The sequence below is a fragment of the Protopterus annectens genome, chromosome 3.part0 (assembly GCF_019279795.1).
Source record: "Protopterus annectens isolate FY-2018-M chromosome 3.part0, PAN1.0, whole genome shotgun sequence".
In the NCBI taxonomy this organism is placed as follows: Eukaryota; Metazoa; Chordata; order Ceratodontiformes; family Protopteridae; genus Protopterus; species Protopterus annectens.
Genome location: NC_056731.1, coordinates 941,654,784 through 941,678,751, shown reverse-complemented (window position 1 = coordinate 941,678,751; position 23,968 = coordinate 941,654,784). Strand labels below are relative to the sequence as shown.

At 39.3% G+C, this 23,968-nt stretch overlaps 1 protein-coding gene across 1 annotated transcript; it reads left to right on the top strand.

Annotated features, from left to right (window-relative positions):
• Positions 1 to 977: 977 nt before the first annotated feature.
• On the top strand, positions 978 to 4,050 carry NHLRC1 (NHL repeat containing E3 ubiquitin protein ligase 1). The gene has a single exon (XM_044065267.1). The coding sequence runs from the start codon at positions 1,062 to 1,064 to the stop codon at positions 2,262 to 2,264; it is 1,203 nt and encodes a 400-aa protein (XP_043921202.1). The 5' UTR covers positions 978 to 1,061; the 3' UTR covers positions 2,265 to 4,050.
• Positions 4,051 to 23,968: the final 19,918 nt, after the last annotated feature.

The window sequence follows — 23,968 nt, the reverse complement described above, 5'->3', positions numbered from 1 at the left end:
TCCATCTTGAAGCTGATGAGTGTGTTAGGATGGAGAATAATACACCAAATATTATAAAAGGAGAGCATTGTACTGCTAAGACCTGCCCTGAATAAATGAATCCCACTACTGGATTATGAATGAAAAAAATGGACACTCCATTCTGTGACTGAAGTTTATGCAGTGCAGAACTGAGAGGAGGTTCACTGAAGCCATTGTTATAGGTGGGCCTCCACTTCATTTATATGTCTCAATTAGACTTGAAAATGCTGGAAAGAAAATAATTACACAAAGTTGCAGTGTTCTTTCTGTGTTCCATAGTAATGAGTTACTACATGTTGATGTCCACGTCTCATCCTTGATTTGGTTCCCATGTAACCACATGATTAAATTCTGCCCTTAGGCTTGACCTCTCAACCTAGCAAGAACCGGTATATCAACCTTACCTGCAGGCTAGTCAGGCAAATAGAGGCTTAAAAGGTAAGTAACAATCCACTAAATATACAGCAAAGAGCTCCTTTATGAAAAACGCACTGTGAGAATGTGAGCCTTCAAAAACAGTATCCACGTGAAACAGCTACACAGCCTTATTTATGCTGTAAGTCCCCTGAGAATGTATAAGCTCACATCACAACACAGCGATAATAGTATTAACAGTAGTAATGCTTTCAATGTATTTTGTGGTCACAAAAGTAAGCCTCTCTAATCTGCAGATTCATTATGGTGAACACAATATTTGCAGTTAGTACACAAGCAGAAGATAAGCAAACCAAAATAAAACTACAAATGTTGTTTGATTTACCCAGTAATACAAAAACTGCCTCCAAATGTAATACTTCAAAGCTTAGAGTTGCATTGGAGAAGGAGCCCGCTGTGGTATTGTGAGCAAAAGCAGTACTACAATTGGCCACCAGAGGGAAGCCAAAACTGGGAAAATGAATAATATGCAATGGATCTACAGCTCGTGGAAATCTGAGTATCTTAGCACAGCGGAAAAACTGTCATCAGCAAATAACAGCACTTAATAGCTCTACCACTTGTCATCTGAAATACACTGCAAACGTTAAGCTGAAATAAGGATTATGTCTGCCAGAGCTCTTGCTCAGATCTGGGCTCCACAGAAGATTTTGAGGGAGGCTGCTATTAATATTCTGGAGTGCAAAGTCTGCTTTGAGAACTATAAACAACAGCAACATCTAAGAAGGCCCCAAAACTTACGCTGTGGACATGTAATCTGCCAACAGTGTGTTTCTTCACTAACTGACTCACACAATTTGACACTGGAGTGTCCTTTCTGTCGTCAGAGCTGCAGAGTAACTGAAACCAGTGAATGCCTGCCTGTACTATGCCTAGTGGAGATTTTTCAAAGCTCAGTTCATATTCCAGAAGAAAACAGTGATAAGAAAAAATATACTAGTGCATCTGGACAGGAAATTGCAAATGTAAAGATGAGCAGTGCCTTTGGAGGGTGGGGGGAATTGTTCAACCCGACCAGTGTGGCCTTTTGCCCAAGATCTAGGACAGTGGTAATTGCACATGATGGTAGAAAAAGAGTCAGAATCTTCAACATGAGAGGAGAATGCATCTTGCAGTTTGGACATAAAGGACATTCTAGGCATGATATCAACTATCCACTTGGTGTCTCATTCACACTTGATGGATATATACTTGTGGCAGATGGAGGAGACCGCTCCATCAAAGCTTTTAATATTGAGGGCAAGAATGTACTGGTTGTGAGAAAACAGTTCTGCTTACCATGGGGTGTGGCTGTTAACTCTGCCAATCAAATGCTAGTAACTGATTCAGAGGCGGGGACCTTGAGCCTGCTGGAGGCTAATTTTAGGACAGGGGAAGTGAATCAGAATGAGAAGGTTCTGACCAACCTATGTCACCCAAGGGAGGTTGCAGTATCCCAGACTGATGGCTGCATTATTGTAGTTGAGCACTTATTAGCCAGAGCAAGCAGTTGTGGTATGAGACTGAAGTTGTTCAGCAACAAAATGCAGCTGGTTGGTCAGATTGACAGCTTTGGCATCAGCCTACTGTTATCCCCTGAGCTGTGTGTGTCTGCTGTATCATTTGATTGGGAGGGAAATGTCATTGTTGCAGACAGAATCAACAGGTCGGTATTGTGTATAAGTACATCGAGTGAGTTCCCTTCCTTCAAAAATATAATTCAAGAGGGATTGGTTAATCCAGTTGGATTGGTTTCAACAGGAGAAAAAACCCTCATTGTGTTGGACAGTGGGGACCATTCAGTCAAATTATACACAGCTGGTTACTGATTATTACCTTAGCAATTAAACTGGCAGTATTTGTTGGTAAAACCACTCTAGCCAAAGCAATTATAGCATCAGAAGATGAGGTAGAAAAAAGTCTCCTCATATGTTTTTTGGTAATCTTTTTATTCTAAAGTGTCATTCATTTGCTGCTTTTGTGATAATCTCTTTCCAGCTGAATGGTGGTGGTGGGGAATGGGGATCCCACAGAGTTCCAAACCCCAAGAAACAGGCCATTTGTGAAGTGCAGCGGCTCAAGGACTTTTGCTTACAGCACTTGTATCCCAGGTTTGGGAATGATAGACTAATTACTTAATAGAGCTCTACTGTGAGGCAGGAATACAGTGTTTACTGCTGTAGTCTTACAACCAACTGGTTACATTTATGCCCCTACTTTTATTACTGTACTCTTGCAGGCTACAGAGGAAGGCAGCAGGGGTGGTAAAGCCTGGTTAGTAATATACCAGCCAGTCTCCTGAGCATACACACGATCATAAATTAAATAAATAAATCATCTCATCACCTTTCTCTGAAGTGGAGCTAACTACTGACAGAAGAATTAAGTACACGTGACTCTTCCTTGAAAGAAAACATTTGGGTAACAGGACTGGAAAATGACTTCTTCGGGATAGGGATGGTATGGTTAGGATACCAGTAAGAAGGGGGATGGATGTCGGTCAGGTGCAGCTTAAATTCTCATTTTTGGACACAGAGCATATACTTTGTTGACCGGGTTAGTCCCACTAGGCAAATGGCCTCTTTTCAGGGGAGATCTAAGGTGATTTTTATACTAGAGGAAATTTGATCAGGGTATCAGGAAATTTCACCTAGTCTTTTTAACAGGTGCTGCACAGACACATCAGCTACTACCAATTCAAGCAAATTGGACCTTGGTTTAATATCTTATCTGAAGGATAAAACATTCAGGAGCATAACACCTCCCTTATATTGCATTGCAGTGTCAGCAATCTATCTACCTGGTGTAGGAACAGAACCCACAGCCTTCTGCAACAAAAGCAAGCAAGCTGCCTGTTGCACCACTGGCACTGCATGGCACATGTCACTGCATAAATAAATTTGTCAAGTGAAGTTGCTTTATGGCATGTATCGGTGTTGGTAAAGATTGTTTTACTGAAAAAAAGGCATGAGGAAAATAGATGCGAGCAAAGCTGCCTCAGATGAAATCAAATAAACATCACTGCAAACAGGTAGAATAGCTTAGAAGTTGAACAGTAAATTTGGAAACAAAAGACTTTAATTTCAAACCCTTGTAAAGTTAAATGTCTTGTTCAGATTTCTATATCATTATTTATCATTATAGTAGATTTCACCATTGTATTTCGGCTAAAGTGTATCTTACTGAGTAGGGTGAGTCTTTATTACGTTCATGTTAAATTTCAGTTTCAACTGATTAAAAGTACAACTTAAGGTTGCTTTGCTGTACACGATTCAGCTGACTTTCTTGAAACTCTTCCTGATGGGCTGTTTTTACCTTTTAGTAGTTTCTGTTCAGGGAATGTGTGAAAATGGAATTTTAACATTGAACAGTTTTATGTCAGTTGAATCACTTACTATAATTAAGTGTTCAGTGTGTGACATGAAACCTCTCTAGAAATTATATATTCTAATGTGGATTGGTTATCTTACATCCCTCCCCAAAAATGCAGAAACAGTTAACTCTTGAATCATTCTGTTTGTGAAAGCAGTTTAGACTTTTCTTTCACTTTTTTAAAATTATGTTGACATTAAGCAGCTAATGCATAAATAAAAGCATGTATACAAATACTCATCAGGATGCAAAGACTGGGTAACTGAACACATGCTAAACTTTATAAGGTCTATGTCATTTTATTACGTGTGTATGTGTGTTTGTGTGTGTGTGTGTGTGTGTGAGTGCATGTGTGTGCGTGCATGTGTGCGTGTGTGTGTATGTGTGCATGTGTGTGTATTTGTGGGAAGACAATGCACATGCACACAGATCAATCAGATTTGTATATACAGTGGACAAAAATGAAGAATGCGTTCAGGGTACATTTAATCCAAATCCCGTTGCACGTGCTAATAACTCAAACAGTACCCTTAAACAGACTGAAATACTTCTACCTCACAATAATATTCTAATGAAATAATGAGTAGTCATGCAAATAATTACTAATCCAACAATTATACAGATTATATTATAGCAAAAACCCATTGCTGGGTGTGGGTAATGCTGGATTTCCCATGGTTAGTGTGGTTTGGTCATGAGGGCAAAGCTATAAGAGAATGACATCATTTAAGAAAAAAATAACTTACTTTTCTTAAATAATGTCCTTGTATAATGGTGCCATGGTGCTCTTCTGCATTTTTCCCAGGTAACATGGGGTATTCTCAATGTACTGCGTATGCGTATGGGACTTACGTTCCCACGCTTATGCAGTACATCAGTGTTGTGTAAAGGAAGCAACTGAGAAAGAAAGATCGCTGTTGCTTTTTTGGTTTTTGTTTTTAATTAAAAAAAATGCAATCCGGAGACTTCAAATGTACAGAAGAGACTGCTGAAATGATGATGAATGTCATAAAGAAGTTAGGCAGTGACTTTTACTGGACTTTATTTAGCACATGTTTACTGAATATTATACAATAACTGGCCATTAACATTCAAAAATGAGCATGCTGATTGATCAGCCAAACCAGCGTGCCCATTATAAATCGAGCATATACCAATGGAAAAAAGTCCAGTTGCCCAGACTTTCTTCTATTAATATATGCTATGAAAATTATTGTATTTTGTTAACCAGGTAAGTCCACTGGGCACATATTTCTTTTCATGGGTGACCTGAGAGCACTGTCTGGTTCATTCGCACAGTTTTCAAGTGGAAGTTGAGGGAATCAAACTCAGGACTACAGGATAAAGTTAATTATCAGGCATAGCCTTAACTCTCAGGTAAACATTCATTAATTCCATGCTTCTTTTTGCAAGGTACCATTTTCAGGACAGGTGCATATCAAAAATACTGAAGAAGAAATATGCACTACAATGATAAGCAAACTCTGACAACAGGCGGATACTGCGAATTTCACAGTCAATGCCAACCAACTGAACCACTAAGAATGTTCTTCCTGGTATAGCATAAGCCCCTTTAAGTGTGCAATAGTTGCATTGTAGGAATGACACCAGTTTTCAGTCATCTAACAGAATTTGGAGTTTAAGTATTGGTACTTCACCAAGTTACCTCTACTACTGAGATGCACTTAAATGTAGTGTGCACACATATCAGAACAAAATGAACTGCATAGTTCTGGCCCTCTGATGGTTCACTGTATCATGAAAAATCAGGTGACACGATGAGCACTTAGTTCCCCCTTAAAAGTCAATCACCTAAAATGATCATAAAAAAGGTTATCTGAATTCTGATGGAAAAACCAATATGATGTCCTGGGAAATTATATATAAACTTCAGTGGATTGACATTAAAAAGAACTGCAAAAGATTGGAAAAAAATGATTGACAGCCGAAAGAGCATGCTCTAAGGTGTAACTTCGGACTGTGCAAATGAAAACTACCGCACTCCCTATACCGCTTGCTAATTATATATACTAACTCTGAGATCATACAATCCTAGGGGATGGAGAGGAAGAGGCATATTCCCCATCCCAAGGTATTGTCGATCTCACATACCTGTCGACCAGTTCGTCATTGTGGAAGCTCGATTCTGTGAATGGGAGATTTCCCTTTCTGCTTTGTAGTGCGATCTCGGAGTTGGAATAAATAAGTAGCGGGGGTGTGGGGGGTGCAGGGGGGCTTGGCCCCCTGCAGAAACACTTTGTTGTGTTACGTTTTTCTTTTTTTAGCTCCCTTTCACAAAGTCAAGCTTTAGAAACTCGAGCATTTGGCTTTGGCCATATGCATTTAGAGTTTCTGAAGGTTCAGCTTTGTGAAGGGGAACCATATTATATATATATATATATATATATATATATATATATATATATATATATATATATATATATATATATATATATATATATATATATATATATATATACCACAAGAAAAACTCAGCCAAGCTATACTTTTTACTGTGTGATACCTTAAACCTCCTGTAATGGAGGCCTATAGGATGTATGCAAATGACCCCTTAAGGACATGAAGTGTTTCAGCTACATGGCTTCTGAATGTTCATGACTTTTTTTACTTCTTAACTCTTTATTGCTACATTTGAGCTAGAAAAACCAAACTCCACTAGCTGTGGATATGCATGTTTCAGTCTTTTTACTGACTTCATCATCATCAGCACAGCATAAGTGGATGGTTTGGCTATACTTTAGATACACAAGGTCTTTAAACCCAATTGATGCCTGTACAGATTAAGGTGCCTGCAAACTATCTGGTCCTGCTGTACTGTGTTTTTTTGTGTGTGTGTGTTTTTTTTTTTTGCAGTGATACTTCTCATGTGCTCTATTATTTGCACAATGAATTCTATTCTGCCATACTGAAATATTTTTTTTTCCCTCAGCCCTCATGTTTACCAGCTTGGCTCCTAGTACACAATGTCCAGACCAGGTCTGCCAACTACTCTCCAGCTTCCCCACCCCCGGACTTACTCCATTATTGTTGGGGCCAGTCTTGGATCCTGAGGGTATCCTGGGTGCTTCCAGGGTCTATGTCATATATTCAAATGTCCAAAATGTCGAATACCATATGTTTGAGACCATATGGTAGACATTTGGAAGTTCAAATATATGTAGGTAGGTATGTCTTTCGGCTTTTCCCGGTTAGGGGTCACCACAGCGGAACTCCGGTCCGCTAATGATTGGTAGTTGATTTTTATGTGCCGAGTTACCAGCCCTGATGCCCATTCATGCATGTCTCCACACAGAAGACGCTCTAGCTGAGAATCGAACCGGACAGCGTCTTACTGTGAGGCGACAATGCTACCGCAGCACCGCCACCGCGGGGGAAGGTCGAATATAGAATTAAAAAAAAAAAAAGAAAAAAAAAAAGAAAAACACACCTTAACAGTGCAAGCATGGGTGCAAACCCACTTGCTCCCCTCACACACCCCCTACTTAAATATACCAACTCCAAGACCCCACTTCAGTGCAGAAAAGGGAAATTCTCCCATTCTTCACAGTGCGTCGTTAAAAGTCAATCTTCGAACACTTGAAATGTCGATCATATGGTCTCATCCATATGACATTCGACATTTCCAGCGTTCAAAGATTTAATATAGACCCTGCTTCCACTGGGGGGTTATGAACTACCCGCTCCCTTTCTACACTCTTCCATGCTTGTTGTTTAAGTCCAAGGGCAACTCCCCTCTTTTGGTTCACGCCTTCCCTTAGGGAGAGTATCAACAAATGCCCTCCCACCTTGTATGGCCACACCCATTCCTTCCCTGCTGTGTTATCAGTCTCTCAAGCTGCTAATCGAACACAGGTCAGCTGGGCCGTGGTCAGGGCTTTATCCTTCTATGCCACCAGACCAGCTTGCTATACTGAAATCTTGATGTAAATGGATATAGTATGTCTCATCAAAGATTGATACTTAGATCTTTGTGTGGTGGCTTTCTGATATCACACAGTTAATACACACTACTATGAAACCACATACAACCAATGAATGTATGCTTATAAACCAATATATATACAAACACATCATACAATAACTCACATATAGCCACACTGACATCTGTCTTTCACTTTCCACACCCTGCATATGGCAGCTATACACAGCACCTCTCACATAATTATTCTTACTCCCAGGTTGCCACTGCAGTTGAAAAAAGGTGTAACAGCTATCCATTGTTCATTAGCACGTGCTGAGCTTCAAATAGCCTACCTTCTTATGTCCCCTTCTCAGTGACTCAGTTGTCAATCTACTGGGCAGTGAGCATCCATATGAATCCTGATGTAAGTACTGCAACAGGGCATAACTTGTGATGTCACTACTGCAGGGCAGCAGTATTGTTGCATTCAGTGGTATTTAAACAGTGTAGCACTGTCTCATGTGCTACATCTCTCTGTTTCCAGATGCCACATAGGAGATGACCACATAAACAGTATAAGGATAAAATATTTGGTTAGCAGCCCCATATATAGCCATGATGAGGTAGTTGTACAAGTGGTATTTAAACATAGTAGGCAGCATAAACTAAGTAAAATAATATTATACTTGTTAATAGTAAAGTGGCCCACTGACCTGAAAGTCCTGTCTGCAGGTTCCACCCATAGATCATTTAGTTCCTTCAACAGCACTAATGCCTTGTATCTCCATGTCACCATGTTCATGCAGGAGCTCTTTTACTAAAGGGGATACTGCAAGTTGCTATCAGAAGCGTAAGGTGACCAGCTGTGTAGGCAATAGTGAGAAGGCCAGCAGTCAAGGAGCATCATACATTGTGGGCTGGATGTTTCTTATGCAGCCGTAGCCTGAGACATATGCAGCATACAGCCGTAAAAGAATGCATCCTTTTTTATAAAGCTGAACAAACCCCTTTGTGAAGTCCCTTCCACTTTCCTTTGTGTTACCTCTGGGACTAAACTCTGACGTTTATCAAATGATGGTCTCCTTAATTTTCACCTTCAGAGGTAGGAGAGTTGCCACATTACTGCTCAGACCTAATCTAATGACCAGTCCATTGGGATGTGGGGCTCTCCTCAAACCTGGGTTCCCTCAGTACAGATGGATATTCTTCCCCTGTGTTAGTTGGCAACACAATAACACCATAAGCTAATAAACCAGTGCACAGCAAATATGCTGATTCATGCTGTGTACAGAACAAAGTACATATACTGCTTTTAGCAGTGACCCTTTCAATCATGAAAAGAGAAGCTGGGGCTCCTTTGAAGCCCATAATTAAGCACGGACAGTAAAAGACTTCAGGCACTGGACTGGCACCCAGCTTATGGTGAAGACTAAAATCTACCAAGGGGTTTCAAGGGTTATCTTAAAAAAGACATGATGTTAGGTGTGTTCCATCCATACAAGGGAATGATGAGAAAGCTGAATGATTTTCTGCCTTGCCTTGGTTCAAAACAGCATGCCATACTATCCAGTGTTAAGAAGACAGAATATGCAACTTGTTCGGAAAGGTGCCATGTTTGAACAATCTGCCCATAGGGTTTGCAATGGGGGAATCCTTCTTACCACAAAGGGCAGTGAACCTGGAGCTGATTATATTTTAGCAGGGTGGCATAACCCCTTGTATGAAGCATCCGTGGATTTATTTATTATTTATAAAACATTTTATTTCGGTGCACTTTAGAACAAGCTTTTATTTTTCATATGAAATTGCTTTCAAAAGCAAATCTTTGTGAAAAACTAGTGGGAAGCCAAAAGCATGACCTAAGGTTAACTGGTATTAAGCACCAGCAAAGAAGGTCTGACATGGTTATTCTCTGTGTCCAAATGAAAGGTTCTAGTATGAAACAGAGCTAGGTGAGCAGCACAAAGAAAAGTGGAACACCTGGGAGCAGTTTAGCCTACTGAGAGACTGCACAACGAGAACCAGTTAATTGACTACATATTAAGAAGAGCCTAGCTCATTAACTGTCGTATGTGTTGAGCTCATATCATCACAGAAAGAAGGAAAGTGTTTAGATCATACCATCATATATAAAAGGAAAAGCCCTCCCTGTTTATTGACATTAGACTGTTTATCTTTCTTCATAGCTTTGCATTCTCAGAACTGGTGTATATAGCAATAGCAGTAGCAGGAGTTTTGGGGGTACATATTACCAGATGGGTGTTTTGCTGTTCTCATAAAATCAGTTCATAAGTAGGTTTTACTATATCGGTGACTGTAGCTTGTTGATGAGCTGGTCTCCTTGATGTATTTTGCAGGAAAAGGCTTTGGAAAGATTAGTAAAGTAACCACTAGCTGGTTCCACACACCTTTGCCTTTTATCAGGAGAGATCCAACGACATTTTCTGGCTGTAAGTCTTCTGTATCTTTTACTGCAAACACTGTACTAGATACAACAGTTAGGTTAGAAAGTAGTCCAGTGCTGTGTTAGGACTGTTTTCATTGTTAATTCTTCACCACAGTTAAGCAAGGTATTACAAAACTATATGTGGTTAATTTGAATACATTTTTTGTAAATGGCACCCTAGTAGTACACAAGTTTTTAGCGGCTACTTCCATTACAAAGCTTATCAAAAAGCAATATTTAGAACTATCACAGAGAAACTCTGATCAAAGGTCTGCATTGAGTCTGTTGCACTGTATTGCGTTACCGTTCATGGTTGTTGTAACCTTGCACTACATGCAGTGTGCTATCTGTGTAACCTTCGTGGGCTGTGCCTCAAAGTAGAAAGCTGCTGACAAATGTGCATACATAGGCAACAGAAATAAATGTATGAAATGTTATGACACTTTCCAAATATACAGAAATACATTACTCAAAGAGAAAACAAGCAGCATGTGTGCATTTAATTGTTGTAGACCATATTGGAAAGCTTGAAAATAACTCCACAACACTAAGTTATCTCACAATATGCCCACTGAACTCATTGGGCTAGGGTGGATACTCAGACATAGTGTTACCTATAATCCCTGTTGCTTGGAGTGTGGGAATTTGCTGTACTGCTAAGATTCTGTGCACAATCCTGGCTTTTTTCACCTGTGGGAAGATACATTCTGTATAGCGAGAGGTATTCATTCTGTTATTTCATTGCTGAGGCCATGTTCTCATTTAGTTTTAAATGAACAATAAGTTAAGTGAGAAAGAGCTCTGATGTGAGAAGGACTGGCACTTTTTCATATAGCTTTTCTAAATAATTTAAGTATATATTCAACAGAACATCTGTTACTGTTAACAATTATGACAAAACAATTGGGGTTAGCCCATTACACTTGCAACAGCAGTGGAGTTGTATATCTTGCAACTTTTGACACAAGTAAAGCACAATTTGTAGGTGAAACACAGGAAATTTATAACAGCGACTATATGACCATGCGGTTGCCATAAGAAAGAATGATCTAAAACTGCATTGTGTAAACTTTTTAAGAATTGTACCAATGTTAGGAATTTGTATTAGACACTTAATACCATCCATATACACCTAGAATGAATGTACTCTGCTTCATTAAGGCATGCACTATTTTCTTCACAAAACCCTTAATGTAATCCATTTCAGAGTGTGAGCTATACTGAAATACAGTAAACTCTGAGTTAACTGGAACTCAAGCAACCAGAACTCTCAAGCAACCAGAACAAAAAAAAAACTGAAATACAGTACAGTACAAACAATTCAGTTTTTCATGTCTTGCACTTAGTTTCCCCCTGCAGAAATATACCTTACATTTTTACAGTTTTAGAGTTTTAAAAAGGAAGATACAAATAAATTCCCTCTCTCCCCAACCTGAGAACAAGTCAAACCAAACAAGTCAAATCGCTAAAATGTCAGCACTTGCTCCATACCCACTCAGTCAGTTTGCATCAGATTGCACATTCTTTCTCCAATCTCTCACATATACTCTCCAGCTTTCATACATCTCTCCGATCTCTCACACACAGTTGCTTCTGCTTTCATATATGCATTCACTCTCTCTTTCTGTCTATTCAGTTCCAATCCACGGAGTGTGCCACTGAAAACCATTCCACATGCCAACCGTTCTAGTGGAAATATAAGTTTAAAATATTATTATTCCAGCCAGGCTTTTAATTACTGTATTTCAATATTAAAATCAAATCATTACAATGTTTATTGTATGGTATGGTATGGTATGGTATAGTATAGGGTACAGTATTTCTCAGGTCTGTTTTTAATAGTAACTCTCAAGCGACCAGAAGCTACACTTATCTGGTATCTACCAATCTCCATGGGTGCCGTTTAACTGAGAATTTACTGTATGTTAATGCTGATGAGCTTTGGTCTAGGGGGTGCAGTGCTTATAATATTCTATTATATAATTCTGACAGTGATATCGTACCTGTGGCCATGAATAAGTACATGCCCCTTAGACATACCTCTCAACCTTTTAAAGCAAGAAATCTGGAGAAAGCCATAAATAAAAGTGGGACAAAGGCCCAAAAATACGGACAATTTTTAAATATTGCTCTTACAAACTTAGAAAGTTGATAGAATAACAGGTTTTGCATTAACATGAATTTTCTGAAGGTTATGGTGTCTGAAACTCAAATGTCTGTCATTATTTTCTAACTTCAATCTTTAATGATTTGTCACTAATTTGCCAGAAAACCACAACTGTATGAAAAACAGACCAAAAATATGAGGCAAAAATCTGGACATTCTGCATAAATCTGTACAGTTGAGAGGTGTGTCCTCAGAGTTCTTTACAGTGTTGTCTTGCTTACTGATGCTGTGGAATAAAATACAGTTACATTAAATAAAAACTAATTCACATCTTGAACCAATCCTAGCTCATCCTTTTAACAGAATATTATTACCACTTGTTATGCAATCTGCCAGTTTGTAAGACTGGTACAAGTCTTCTAATAAGCAATACCAATAGTCCAAATCTCTGGGGTGGCCACGGTGTTGCAGAGGTTACCATTATTGCCTCATAGCAAGAGGCTCTCTGGTTCAATTCTCAGCTGGGGTGCCTTCTGTGTGAAGTCTGCATGTCTTCACTGCGGTCACGTATGTTTCCTCTGGGTGCTCCAGTTTCGTCCCACATTCCAAAGACATGCAGTAGGTGGCTTGGACACTCTAAATTAGCCATAGGTGAGAAAGTGTGTGTGTGTGTGAGTGAGTGGTATAAATAAACCACAGTGGCAGGGCTAGCACCCGGAGGTGTAAACCTTGGCTCGAGATAATTGTCACTGTTGAAGTGACAACCCTGCCCCATGTGCAAAATGGGAAGGAGTTGTGGATGGATGGAATAGTCTGAATCTTAGTGCCTGTGTTGTACAAACAAAGCATGGTTTCTGAATAAACTTTTTTCCAGCAGCAAGCATGACCTGGCTATCACATGTGGCAAATGTCTGAAAAAGGAGAGGAGGGGAAGACTATTTTAAATTTACGCTTATCTGATGGGCATCGTTTGACTTACAAATCTGCTCTGTTATGTAGAAATGGAACTATAACTCAGGTAATAAGATGTGATCACTGGTCTATTTTTGTTAAGGTTTTTTTTTTTCGATTTACCAGAATTGTAAATAAGCTACCACCAGTGACACATGAAAGCTTTGCAGTAAATACAAGAAAGTTGTAGTTGGCTGTCTGACCTCAACACATAGCAAAGACTCTGCATTTTTATGCTGCTTTTAGGCTTGTGTTAGTTCTGATCATTGAAGGAAATATATGCATTATTATTTTATGTCCTCTTTACTTTTGTACTGCCTGCTGACTTAGTGTTGTACTGTAGCTTTCTCACATGGTCATATCAGTTTGCTTATTTGTACAATAGGGAGATTATGTCTCCTGATGTCTGGCTATGTGCCCTGTGCTGGTTTAAGCTGCATAATTTACTAGCCTACTTTCATCTGCCTTGGCTGTGACTGGAATGAACAAGCAACTCAGGAGGAGCCGAGACTGTCTTCATTGATTTAAAGTTGCCCACACTCTGCTGGTCTGCTTTCCTTTTCCAGACTGCACCTTTATGTTTCATAATCTAGTTTACAGCTATAACCGTTGTTTTGTTTTCATTAATTTTATATCCCAAAAAGACATGAAACTGTCTCAAGATGTTTCACAACACTAAGCTGTCATTTTCTGGTTTTATCAAGTACAGAATAATACTGTCTACAAAGTCAACTTTTCTTGATTACAATACCAATTATATCCTTGAATTTCAGAGTACCTTGTTTTCTTTGCCAATGGCTCTAAATATAAAGCAAATAACAAAGAGGAAAGAGGACACCCCTGCCTGGTTCCTCTCTTCAGACACACCTTGTCAGAAAGAAACCCTGCCACTATATTTTTTGTCACTGATGCGTCATATATTCTCCTAGTTAACCTTAATATTGCATCAAGGAAGGGAAATTCTTCTACTGCTCTGCTCATAAAATCCCAGCTTACTCTGTCGAATGCTTTCTGTGCATGAAGACCCACCAATAACAGCAGTAATATTCCTTGTATTATTGACCTGACTGTCTATTTTCAGTCTGTTAACCATGTTAAGCAATGACTAAAACTAATTCAACTGGATATTCTTTTTGTATTTCACATTACTATTTCCCTGCTGTAGCTTGTGTATTTTACTGTACAGACCAAATTTGGTTTAATGTCTTTTGTATAATTACCTTCTCAGTCTTTTTTGTTTCTCTTGTAAACCACTCTTTCCGTTCCAAGTTTCCATCACTCTGTGGTTGGATATATTTGAATGTCTCACAGTCTTGATGCTAATTTTATTATACTCATCTCCATTATGGGACCTGATGCATACTATGGCCCAGCATATACTCACCTCCTAATTTTTCGAGCTGCATTTGGTTACTGATATTGTATCTTTATGTTGCCATTTTCCTTTGGATTTTGCACTGTCCACTTATATTATTATTATCCTGTTTATCAGATTATTTCTCCATGCTGATTGTCTGGTTACTCAAATATCATAACTAATTTGTTGTCTGTGGAAATTATGACACTATGTCAGAACTAGAGATGTTATTCTAATGGCCTCATCCTGGTGATTCTTCTTATGTGTCCCTTAAAAAATTCTTTCTGATGTTTTTCTTTTGTCAATGTAAAGAAATGAGATAGTGACAGCGCAGCTAGCTAGAATTTTGTAAATAATTATATGTCATTGGTGAATATTGTAATGATTTATATAAGATGTTTGTGTTACAAATGTATTAGACCTGTATGTCGTGTATATCAAACTGCTTGTACAGATGTGTGTGTTGGTATTTGCAGAGTGCTATGTTTGAAATGTACCCACAGTGTGCCCTACTGGAAGAGAACATAAAAGTACCTGCACTATACGTAACTGTTTAAATGTATATGCTTAACAGAGGAAAGTGGAGGGTTAACCTCAATCCAGAACACTTTAGAAAACTATCTGAAATTAAATTACTTTAGAAGACGCAATAAAGAGGCTATATCTCAAGTTTTCAATGCAGCTAGAGACACAATGTCTGTACTGGGAATCTTTCTGTATTGTCCATGGAGTGAACTAATTACTACTTTTGAAGCATGAAGAAATGCAATTGTTTTATGACTTCCAGCATCTGCCACAGATCTGAGGAAAAACCCTTGTCTGTATATTTTTACAGATAGATGCTAAATGCTGCCAACTTCTAGCAATGGGGGTTTTGGAGTGGGAACTAGAAGCCAGATGACCAGAAATGATGCCATTCTGCAAGCTATCCCAGCAGCAATATTTTAGACATTAATTTGAGAAGTCTCTTAGTGAGACAGAGCATTCTGCATTCTATCTTGGACCTGACAACTATTAGACCTGACAACAACAACAAGAAAAAACATTCACCACATCTGCCTTGCTCTAATGAAGCAAGTTTCTAGGGAACAGTATAACTCTCTTAGACACAGTCAGGAATATAGTAAAGCTTAGTTTAGATGTTTTTTCTTTATTTGTGTGAGCCTGTACTGCAATGTTATTTTAAATATTTCCTGTGATTTTGAACTCTGATGTCACTGTGAATATATATTTAGTATTATCTTGTTCTTTTTTATTATTAAATATATTTAAACCTTTCATTGTGGCTGATCTGTGTAGAGATATTTAAGTTTTGAGAGTACTTGCATATTTAATTGGTGACACTGTGTGGGCCACAACCAAGAACCCTTGCTCTTGGTCAAACTACCATTTGTATTGTATTAGTATTAATATTACATAGTAAGATAAGACACCCTTTGTTAAGGGCCTTAAAGTAGCTGATAAGGAGTGACTAGTGGCAGTGGAAACTACATTATAGTCTGGGCAGAAGGGAGCATAGCTAGTAAACCTATGCCAGCCTTTCCCAGGTGTGTGTGTGTATGTGTGTGTAAATCAAACCTTAAAGAGTGTGTGTGTCAGCTACTTGGGCAGGGACATGAAGCACTGGTTGGACAGAGAGGGTGCTGGAGGTCTTGGCTTGGCCACTCAGCTGAGATCTCAGCTCTATAGCTGTGCCATTGGGGAGTCTTATTGAGGATCCGGAGAAAGAGGCAGAAACCTGCTCTGGACTGACCATGGTCTCTGTGTGCTCTTAAGGGAAATTTCACTTGATGTAGAGAGCTTCATCTGGAAATACTGTGTATGTACCTTGTCATCCTGCCAATGTACATCCCCCGCTGGTGCCAGTGGTGAGGATTGAGGCTCCTTGATTACTGGTCCAGTGGAGGGTCATCATAGTCAGCAATATAGTACCTTGAAGCAGCACAAAGCAAAGTGCTAGAGGGGGATAGCAAGGCTGGCTTAGTGTTGGGGGGGGGGGGGTTCAGTCCCTGCTATGTTTACTAAGCATTCCCCATGGTTCATACTATTTATTACAAACACTGTGTTCTTCCAGGTTGTGTAAGCAACCTAAGCCTCCAGCTGGACATCTTGGACTGTTATGAAAGAGCTGGACTCCACTGCCCACTCCAGGACATTGTACACTAATGCCAGATCCATTTTTCACAAGTAGAAGACCATCCCTGATTTGGTCTGGGATATTAATCTAGCATTCATAATGGGAATGTGGACTGCACAGTTCAGATTGCCAGGCCACTCACAGAATGTTCTTGTCTAAAAAATGAGAACTTGCTGCTTGATCCTTTGTAGCTAAGCCTGTATTCTTAAGGTCAGCTCCCCTCACCACAGTAAGTTCAAGGGATACTTGCAGTATTCAGTATGGGACTGTTTCCTGCCAATGGGCTGAACTTCATATGGGCAATTACTATAAACTCATTTCCTTGGCTTCATGTATATGTTCAAACTATTTTGGTGTGGATCACTGATCAACTAAGGGGTTATTGCTTTTCTAATACTTTTAATGATGTTTTTAACTGAAGAGATGGGAAAAATAAGAAGGGCTAACAATAGAGCTGCCAAGGGGGGAAAAAGAATCCCACTGATGCATAAATCTTCTAATTTAAAAACAATATAAGCAGTGTTATTATAAGCAAAATTATATGATCAGTGGATAGATAAATACATACATACATACATAATTAGCAGTATGGGATACAAAGTACCTAGTAAAATCAATGAAATAAAAAAGCTTTACAGGATTCAAAATAAGTACTTAATGCAGACCAGCCCTCCACAGTGGTTGACCCACTTTCATGATTTAATGACTGTAAAGAGATTTCTCTCAGTAAGTATCTGAATAGTAATTTTTGCCAGCCCCAAGTATCAGGGTATCCAACCTGTTTGATAAATAGGTGGTGCTTCTGAATCCACTATGATTGTTCAAGGCTACATGGCATGAAATGCAACTGCCGAACAAAAGTGCTTGAATCTGACAGCCTGAAGTACACAAATGCTTGAGACACAAATACTTGCAGCTGTAATTATCTTGAGAAAATGAGATATATAAAAACAAACAAAATAAAAGCCCCATCCTGCACTTCCATGTACCCCTTTAATTTTTGTAAATTTTAAATAACACTGTGATAGTCTATTGAATGTTTTTCTGTAAGGAGAGGAATCTGAGGAAACCTTGTTGCGTTTTTCATATTTAAAGTTTTGCATAATTTTCCTAATACAATCTTTCATCTCCCTGTAGAGAATGAATCCAGCCTGGTTGGAATGGGCCAGCTTGCCAATGAAGGCCCTGAGTCTAGCTATTCATAATGTGAAATAAATTTAAATTCAAGATTTGAAATCAAGCCAGACCTATTTCCTGATGGATTACTGTGATCTTTACCAAGTTTAGGTAACATCACCAAAAGCGCTTCTATTTAAAAGTCGAGTAGCCTGGCTCATAATGCTGTACTATGAACATTATAAACATCAAGAATAAGTTTCTCTGTCTGGCTCAAAAAAACATTGGTAGAGTTCTATGGAAAGCCTAACAGGTCCCAGGGTCTTCTCTCTTTTCATTTCCTTCTCTCTATTCATTTCCTTGATGCACTTATAGGCTCATAGATGCTTACTAGGCTAATGGCCCTAGAACCCTTAAAAGCCTAGCCATATTTATCCTGAGTTGCCCCTAACTGTCTGTGGTTAGGTGAGTAAAGCTAACAGAGGTCCTATGGTAGTTAATACTGACTTCCTCTGTCTAGGAGGGACATGGGCAGCACCCCAGGAGTGAATTTGCAGTTAATCATCCATTGATCTAGGTTGCATTTGAAAAGGGTCAGGGAGGGGCTCTGTTTCACATGAACTGTAAGCTTTTTCTGGGGAAGTGGCAGTCTCTGGGAGATGTATCTATTTCTCCAGCATGACCTGTTCATGTCAGAGACTAGGTTAAGATCCCTGGAGCGAGTGTTCCTTATGCAGATTGATTTATGAATGTGTAGCATTTCCATCAAGGCTGGGTCAGAGACTGCCCTGTAAGACAGTGACCAGGTCACCCCTTAGCAACCTGTAGGAGAGAGAATACAGTAACAGGCTTTTAGTCTTTCTGCGTAAGACTTCCTTTGCATACCCTGTAATTTCTTGGTGAGAAGCCTCTGTGGGCACTCCAATTGTTGCAGGTGTCTGGTGAGGTACATGCAAAAGGGAGCATTGTACTCAATTATTGGTCTGATGAGGGCCAAGTAGAATGGAATGACAGCATCCTTAGATCTATATGCAGTGCCTTTATTTATAAGAGGTGCCACATAGAAGAATTTTCTTTTTACTACTGTGGATACATGGTGGTCAAAGTTTAGATTGCTATCAACCTGAGTACCCAGATCACATACCACTGGGTCTGCCCTCATGGGGGGGGGGGGGTGTGTGCTGTCTATAATGTAATTGACAGAGATGTCAGCTTTCCCAAAGGGAATAATAATGCATTTTTTTACATTTAGCTTTAATCTGTGATTTTGGCGGCAATCGTTTGTCTGCATTAACCCTGTCTGCAGTATATTAATATCTGTGGGGGACTCAATGATTGCTCCCAATTTGCAATTGTCAGGGGAACTTGTACAGCCACAGGCTGTCCAGGTTTGCCTGGACTTCTGAGAAATAAATTCCAGACAGTAAGGTGCCCAGCACAGAACCCTGTGGTATGCCATGGGTGACTGGTCTTTTGCTAGAGATGAAGTCACTCACTTTGACAATATGTGTCCTGTTGATGAGCCAGTTGACTACCTATCTGGTAATATAGGGGTTAATTCCGAATTGGGAGAGTTTCTCTATAATACCTGAGTGGGAGATTGCATTAAATACCTTGGCTAGGTTAAAGTAGTTGGTATGCACTGTATTTCCCTTGTCCAGGGCCTTGGTGACTTTCTCAAAGAAGTCAACCATGTTTGACAGGCATGATCTACCTTTGACAAATTTGAACTGCGTTGGATCCAGAGTTTGGAGATTGCCTATGTCTTTGTTAATAAAGTCGATAATGATTCCTTCCATGCCTTGCAGACGAGGCTAGTCAAGCTTATGGGCCTATAATTCCCAGGGTCAGTTGATGGTCCCCCTTTATGCAGAAGGATTACTGTTGCTATCCTCCATTCTGCCGGAACATAGCTAGTTCACATGCTGTGGTTAAACAGGGATACAAATGGGTCTGTTGGTCATGTTTTAAGTTGTTTAAAAGACAACCTGAGATGATGTATGGTCCCACTGATGTCACGTGTTTGGCCTTGGAGAGTGCAGATATGACCTGCTTTCTTAGATAATAGGCTGAGGAATGGTGGCAGGTATACTTTGGGGGAATGACTGGAGGGGAGAGGGGCATGAAGTTTACTCCAAATCTGTCAGCTAGCAGATTGGCTATTACCTCCGGTTTAGTATGGGTAGTGTCATCCATAAACAGTTCAGTGGATAGCTGAGTATTCCCTTTTAGATTTCAGAAGTAGTTAAAGAATACCTTGTGATTATCCTTAGCTAGGCGGGCTATTTTTGCTTCGTAATTAGTTTTGGAGAATTTGGCAAGATGCCTAATTTGCTTGTTTTGAGCTAGTGAGAGATTTCTTCCTCTGCTGAGCCAATTCCCTCTTGTTCTTGGACATTAGTTTCTTTCTCTTGTTGTATAGCTTGTTTACACTACGGGTCTACCAGGGTGACTTGTTTTTTAGGCAAGACCTGGTTTTAATCTGGTCAGGTACAGCCGATTCTATACAACTGCTCAAGTGGTTGTACAGGGAATTGGTGTACACCTCTGCATAGGAGTCCATGTTATCATTGTTCGAGGGGGCTTTGAAACTTATTTTACCAATAGTAGGAGGTAATTTGTCTTTGAACATTTGTAAGCATTTTTGAACTTGATGGGGTATCTGGTCTTATAATTACATTGAACAAGACTGATTTATGGTCTGATTTTACCAGGGAGGACATCACATGGGGGTTGCAGTGCTCTCCCATGTTAGTGAGTACTGTGTCCAGTTTGGCCCTGGAGAGTGGGGCTTCCATGAGTTCCTTGTGATCCACAGACTGACAAGCAATATTAATCCTTGTGAAGTGGTTAGCCAATTCCTCTTGAATTCTAACCACCCCAAAAGGGGGGGGAGGTATAATCTTGTTCTGCTGGGCAGGAAACAGTTTTGAAATTCTACTAGTAGCATACATTTTATTTAGAGTAGAATTGTCATTTAACTTCAGTGACCATTTCCTAGAGTTCAGGCCTCCTTGCCAAAAACATGAAGCTCTGAGGAAAGACAGTATGCGGTCCAAGCTTAGTCTTACAGGAAATCAACTTTTCTTCATGTTCAGCAGCTTCATAACCCTGAAATGTATGACTAATATATTAGGCCTAGAAAGCCTCTAATGCTAAGAACCCAGAGATGATAAATGAATCATAAATGTTTTCCTTTTCTTATTGCATTTACTCCTCCTATTCACTAATAATGTATGCAAGATGGGAATGGAAGAAACATTTAAAAGCATTAATAAACCCATGCAAGGGGGTGGACGGGCTCTAATGTGTGATCCAGAACACTTCTCGCATCTCTTGAATTTTATCCAGGAACTCCAAGAGCTGAGTAAAAAATGACTAGAAAGATCCATCTCTAATGATCCATAATCTGACATGGGCAGAAAGATGATTTACAAGAGATTCAAATCCCCTTTAGCTCTGGAAACATTTATCTACCATTGACCAAACTCCTTAAGTACCAGAACAATGAGTCGCTAGCCAGACCTGGATCAACAGAAGCACTCATATGTACCACTCCTAGTTTGGGAATGGTTTCACTGATCACCTCAGCCAGTGATATTAGACTATCAGAGCTCTAGTGCCTGAAGTTCTGAATCCAACCCATGTATTTAGAAATTAAAATCACCTACTTATGTCATGCTATCAGCTGTACATTAAAAATTGCTTGACATTTCTTGACTAGGAACAGAGGATATATATAACTGTTGATTTTTTTTTTATTTTTATAAACATACATCCCCCACAAGTACAATGCAAACAAGAGATGACCTTTATCTGTAAAGGCATTAATTTTGTGGAGTATATCTGTTCTTTCAGATTTTAGCGTAAAAGCTATATTTATGTCTAGAGGATTAGACTTCATGATCCACTTTATCTAACTTGTTTTCTCCTGGAGATATGTAAGTGTCTATGTCTGTTGTATGAAGTGTTTAAATAGTATGGCCCTTTTTATAAAACTACATATTCCCTTCATAGTCACAGAGAGCATTCTGTACTTAGCTGACATAAATAAACTACAGAGAATAGGTATATGAAGTCTATGAATATTTTTGTCCATACTGCATACCAGCTAATTTCTAACTTTATGTTTTAACTCTACGATCTAACTCTATGTTCTAAGTCTCAGTCTAGAACAAACCTGAAGAAGCACAGCAAATAACCAAAACATCCTTAAGGAAACTCAACCCCACAAAAATATTTATAGAAAAAGATCTTTCAATAATGCAGTAGATAGAAACTGTCATTCCAGTGCCAATGACAAAATAGGGAGTAAAGTAAGAAGGAATAAAGGGAAAATAATACTCAACCATCACCCAAAGAAAGGAAGAGGGGAAGATACACCCCATATAGAATGTTATAATTTACCAAGTCTGTTCATAGGTTTATAGGTTCTTACTATGCCTACGGTCAAGGAGACCATTAAAGAGCTCAGGCACATGACACATTACTGGTGGAAGACTAACAATACCCCCTTTAAGTAGATTTTTCCCCATTTCCCATCTTAGCAATGGGTTTCCCTTCCCCAACCCTAACTCTGCCCCCTAACTTAATAAAAACCTTCCCATAACACTGCCACTATTCAGACAAATTTGAGGGTAATGTTAAAGGGGGTGGGGTTAGTGTCAAGATCAGCAGAGGAAATACTTTTCCTTTCTCGATCTATTGTAACTTCATTATTTAGGATATTCAGTATTCTGTGTGTTGGAACTTCTTAATTCCAGTTTTTAATTAGAACATTAAGAATATTTGATCATATAAAGGAGAACCATGATCCCTAATAAGCAGTATTCCCCCATGAAACCAGGAATTAAATTTGGCTTTAGCTACCACTAAACTTAAGGAGAAATGAACAGTTGGTGTACTGGCCATATGTAATACCCTAGCCTCTTCAAGTTATGCATAATACATAAAGTAAGTAATTATACTAATCTTGATAAAACTAAGAAATAATCAAGAGGAGAGTAGTGTGCTTGCATGCGCTTGTGTTAAGTATGTGTGTGTGTGTGTGTGTGTGTGTGTGTGTGTGTGTGTGTGCGTGTGTGCGTTGAGGGGGGCATTTATAAACTATGTTAGGCATAAGTAGGAGTTAAATCTCAAATTCCTTTCCATTTATTTTTCCATCTCAACTAAAGACTTTTTGTCTCCCTTAAATTATACAAACCAATATTCAATAGTATGTAGCAAACAGGCTCTGTCACACAGTTATCATCCCAAATAAAAAAAATTTCTATGACTGTGTTGCAAGCCAGATAAGTCATTCAATACAATGTTTGGAAATAAAACTAAATACTCCAAAGAGTCCAACACAGCATACCCAATGATAGACTCACCGACCTTCAATCTATAATGTGAATCTTCTTTTGGCTTTTCCCTGTTAGGGGTCGCCACAGCGGAACTACGATCTGCTAATGATTGCAGTAGATTTTTTACGGGTGCCGAGGTGCCAGCTCAACGCCCAACCTTCAACGAAGGCACGCCCATTCTACGCATGTCTTTTGAATGCCACTCGGCCATGGGGAGGACATGCAGACTCCACACAGAAGACGCTCCAATCTATAATGTGAATAAGAAAGTTAAAACTGTAATACAATTCAGTGTGAATATTTTTGGCTGGAAAGTTCCCTTTCAAAGCAGCTGGCTTATGTCATCCAGCCTTCTGCCACTTCAGAGATGGCATATTATCAGTGGAATGACAGTTGAAGACTAAGTCTGAAACACTGTCAGTTTATGACTTACACAAAGTTATTGCTTCTTCTGTACTATTGAATTGTAGTCTTGGCTTAGGTAGGAAATCTGAAGTTTGAGTGGGTAACAGAAAAACATTTGCATTTATTTTCCAACAGATTAAGGAGAGTAGCATGTGGTCTTTGCTGTCTAGATACTCCCAGTAAGTAATCATTGTTAAATCTTACCCTTCAACCATTGTACTGAAGCTTACCCTGAGACCAAACAACCTCAGAATTGTTTCTTTGTCCTAAAGAGCATGGAGTTCACACCAGCTTCCCTTTATCTTGCTTGTGCATTAGTTGGCACATACCACTGGGTCCTGTGCATTCTGTCATTTGTAAAATTGGAGGGTGTGT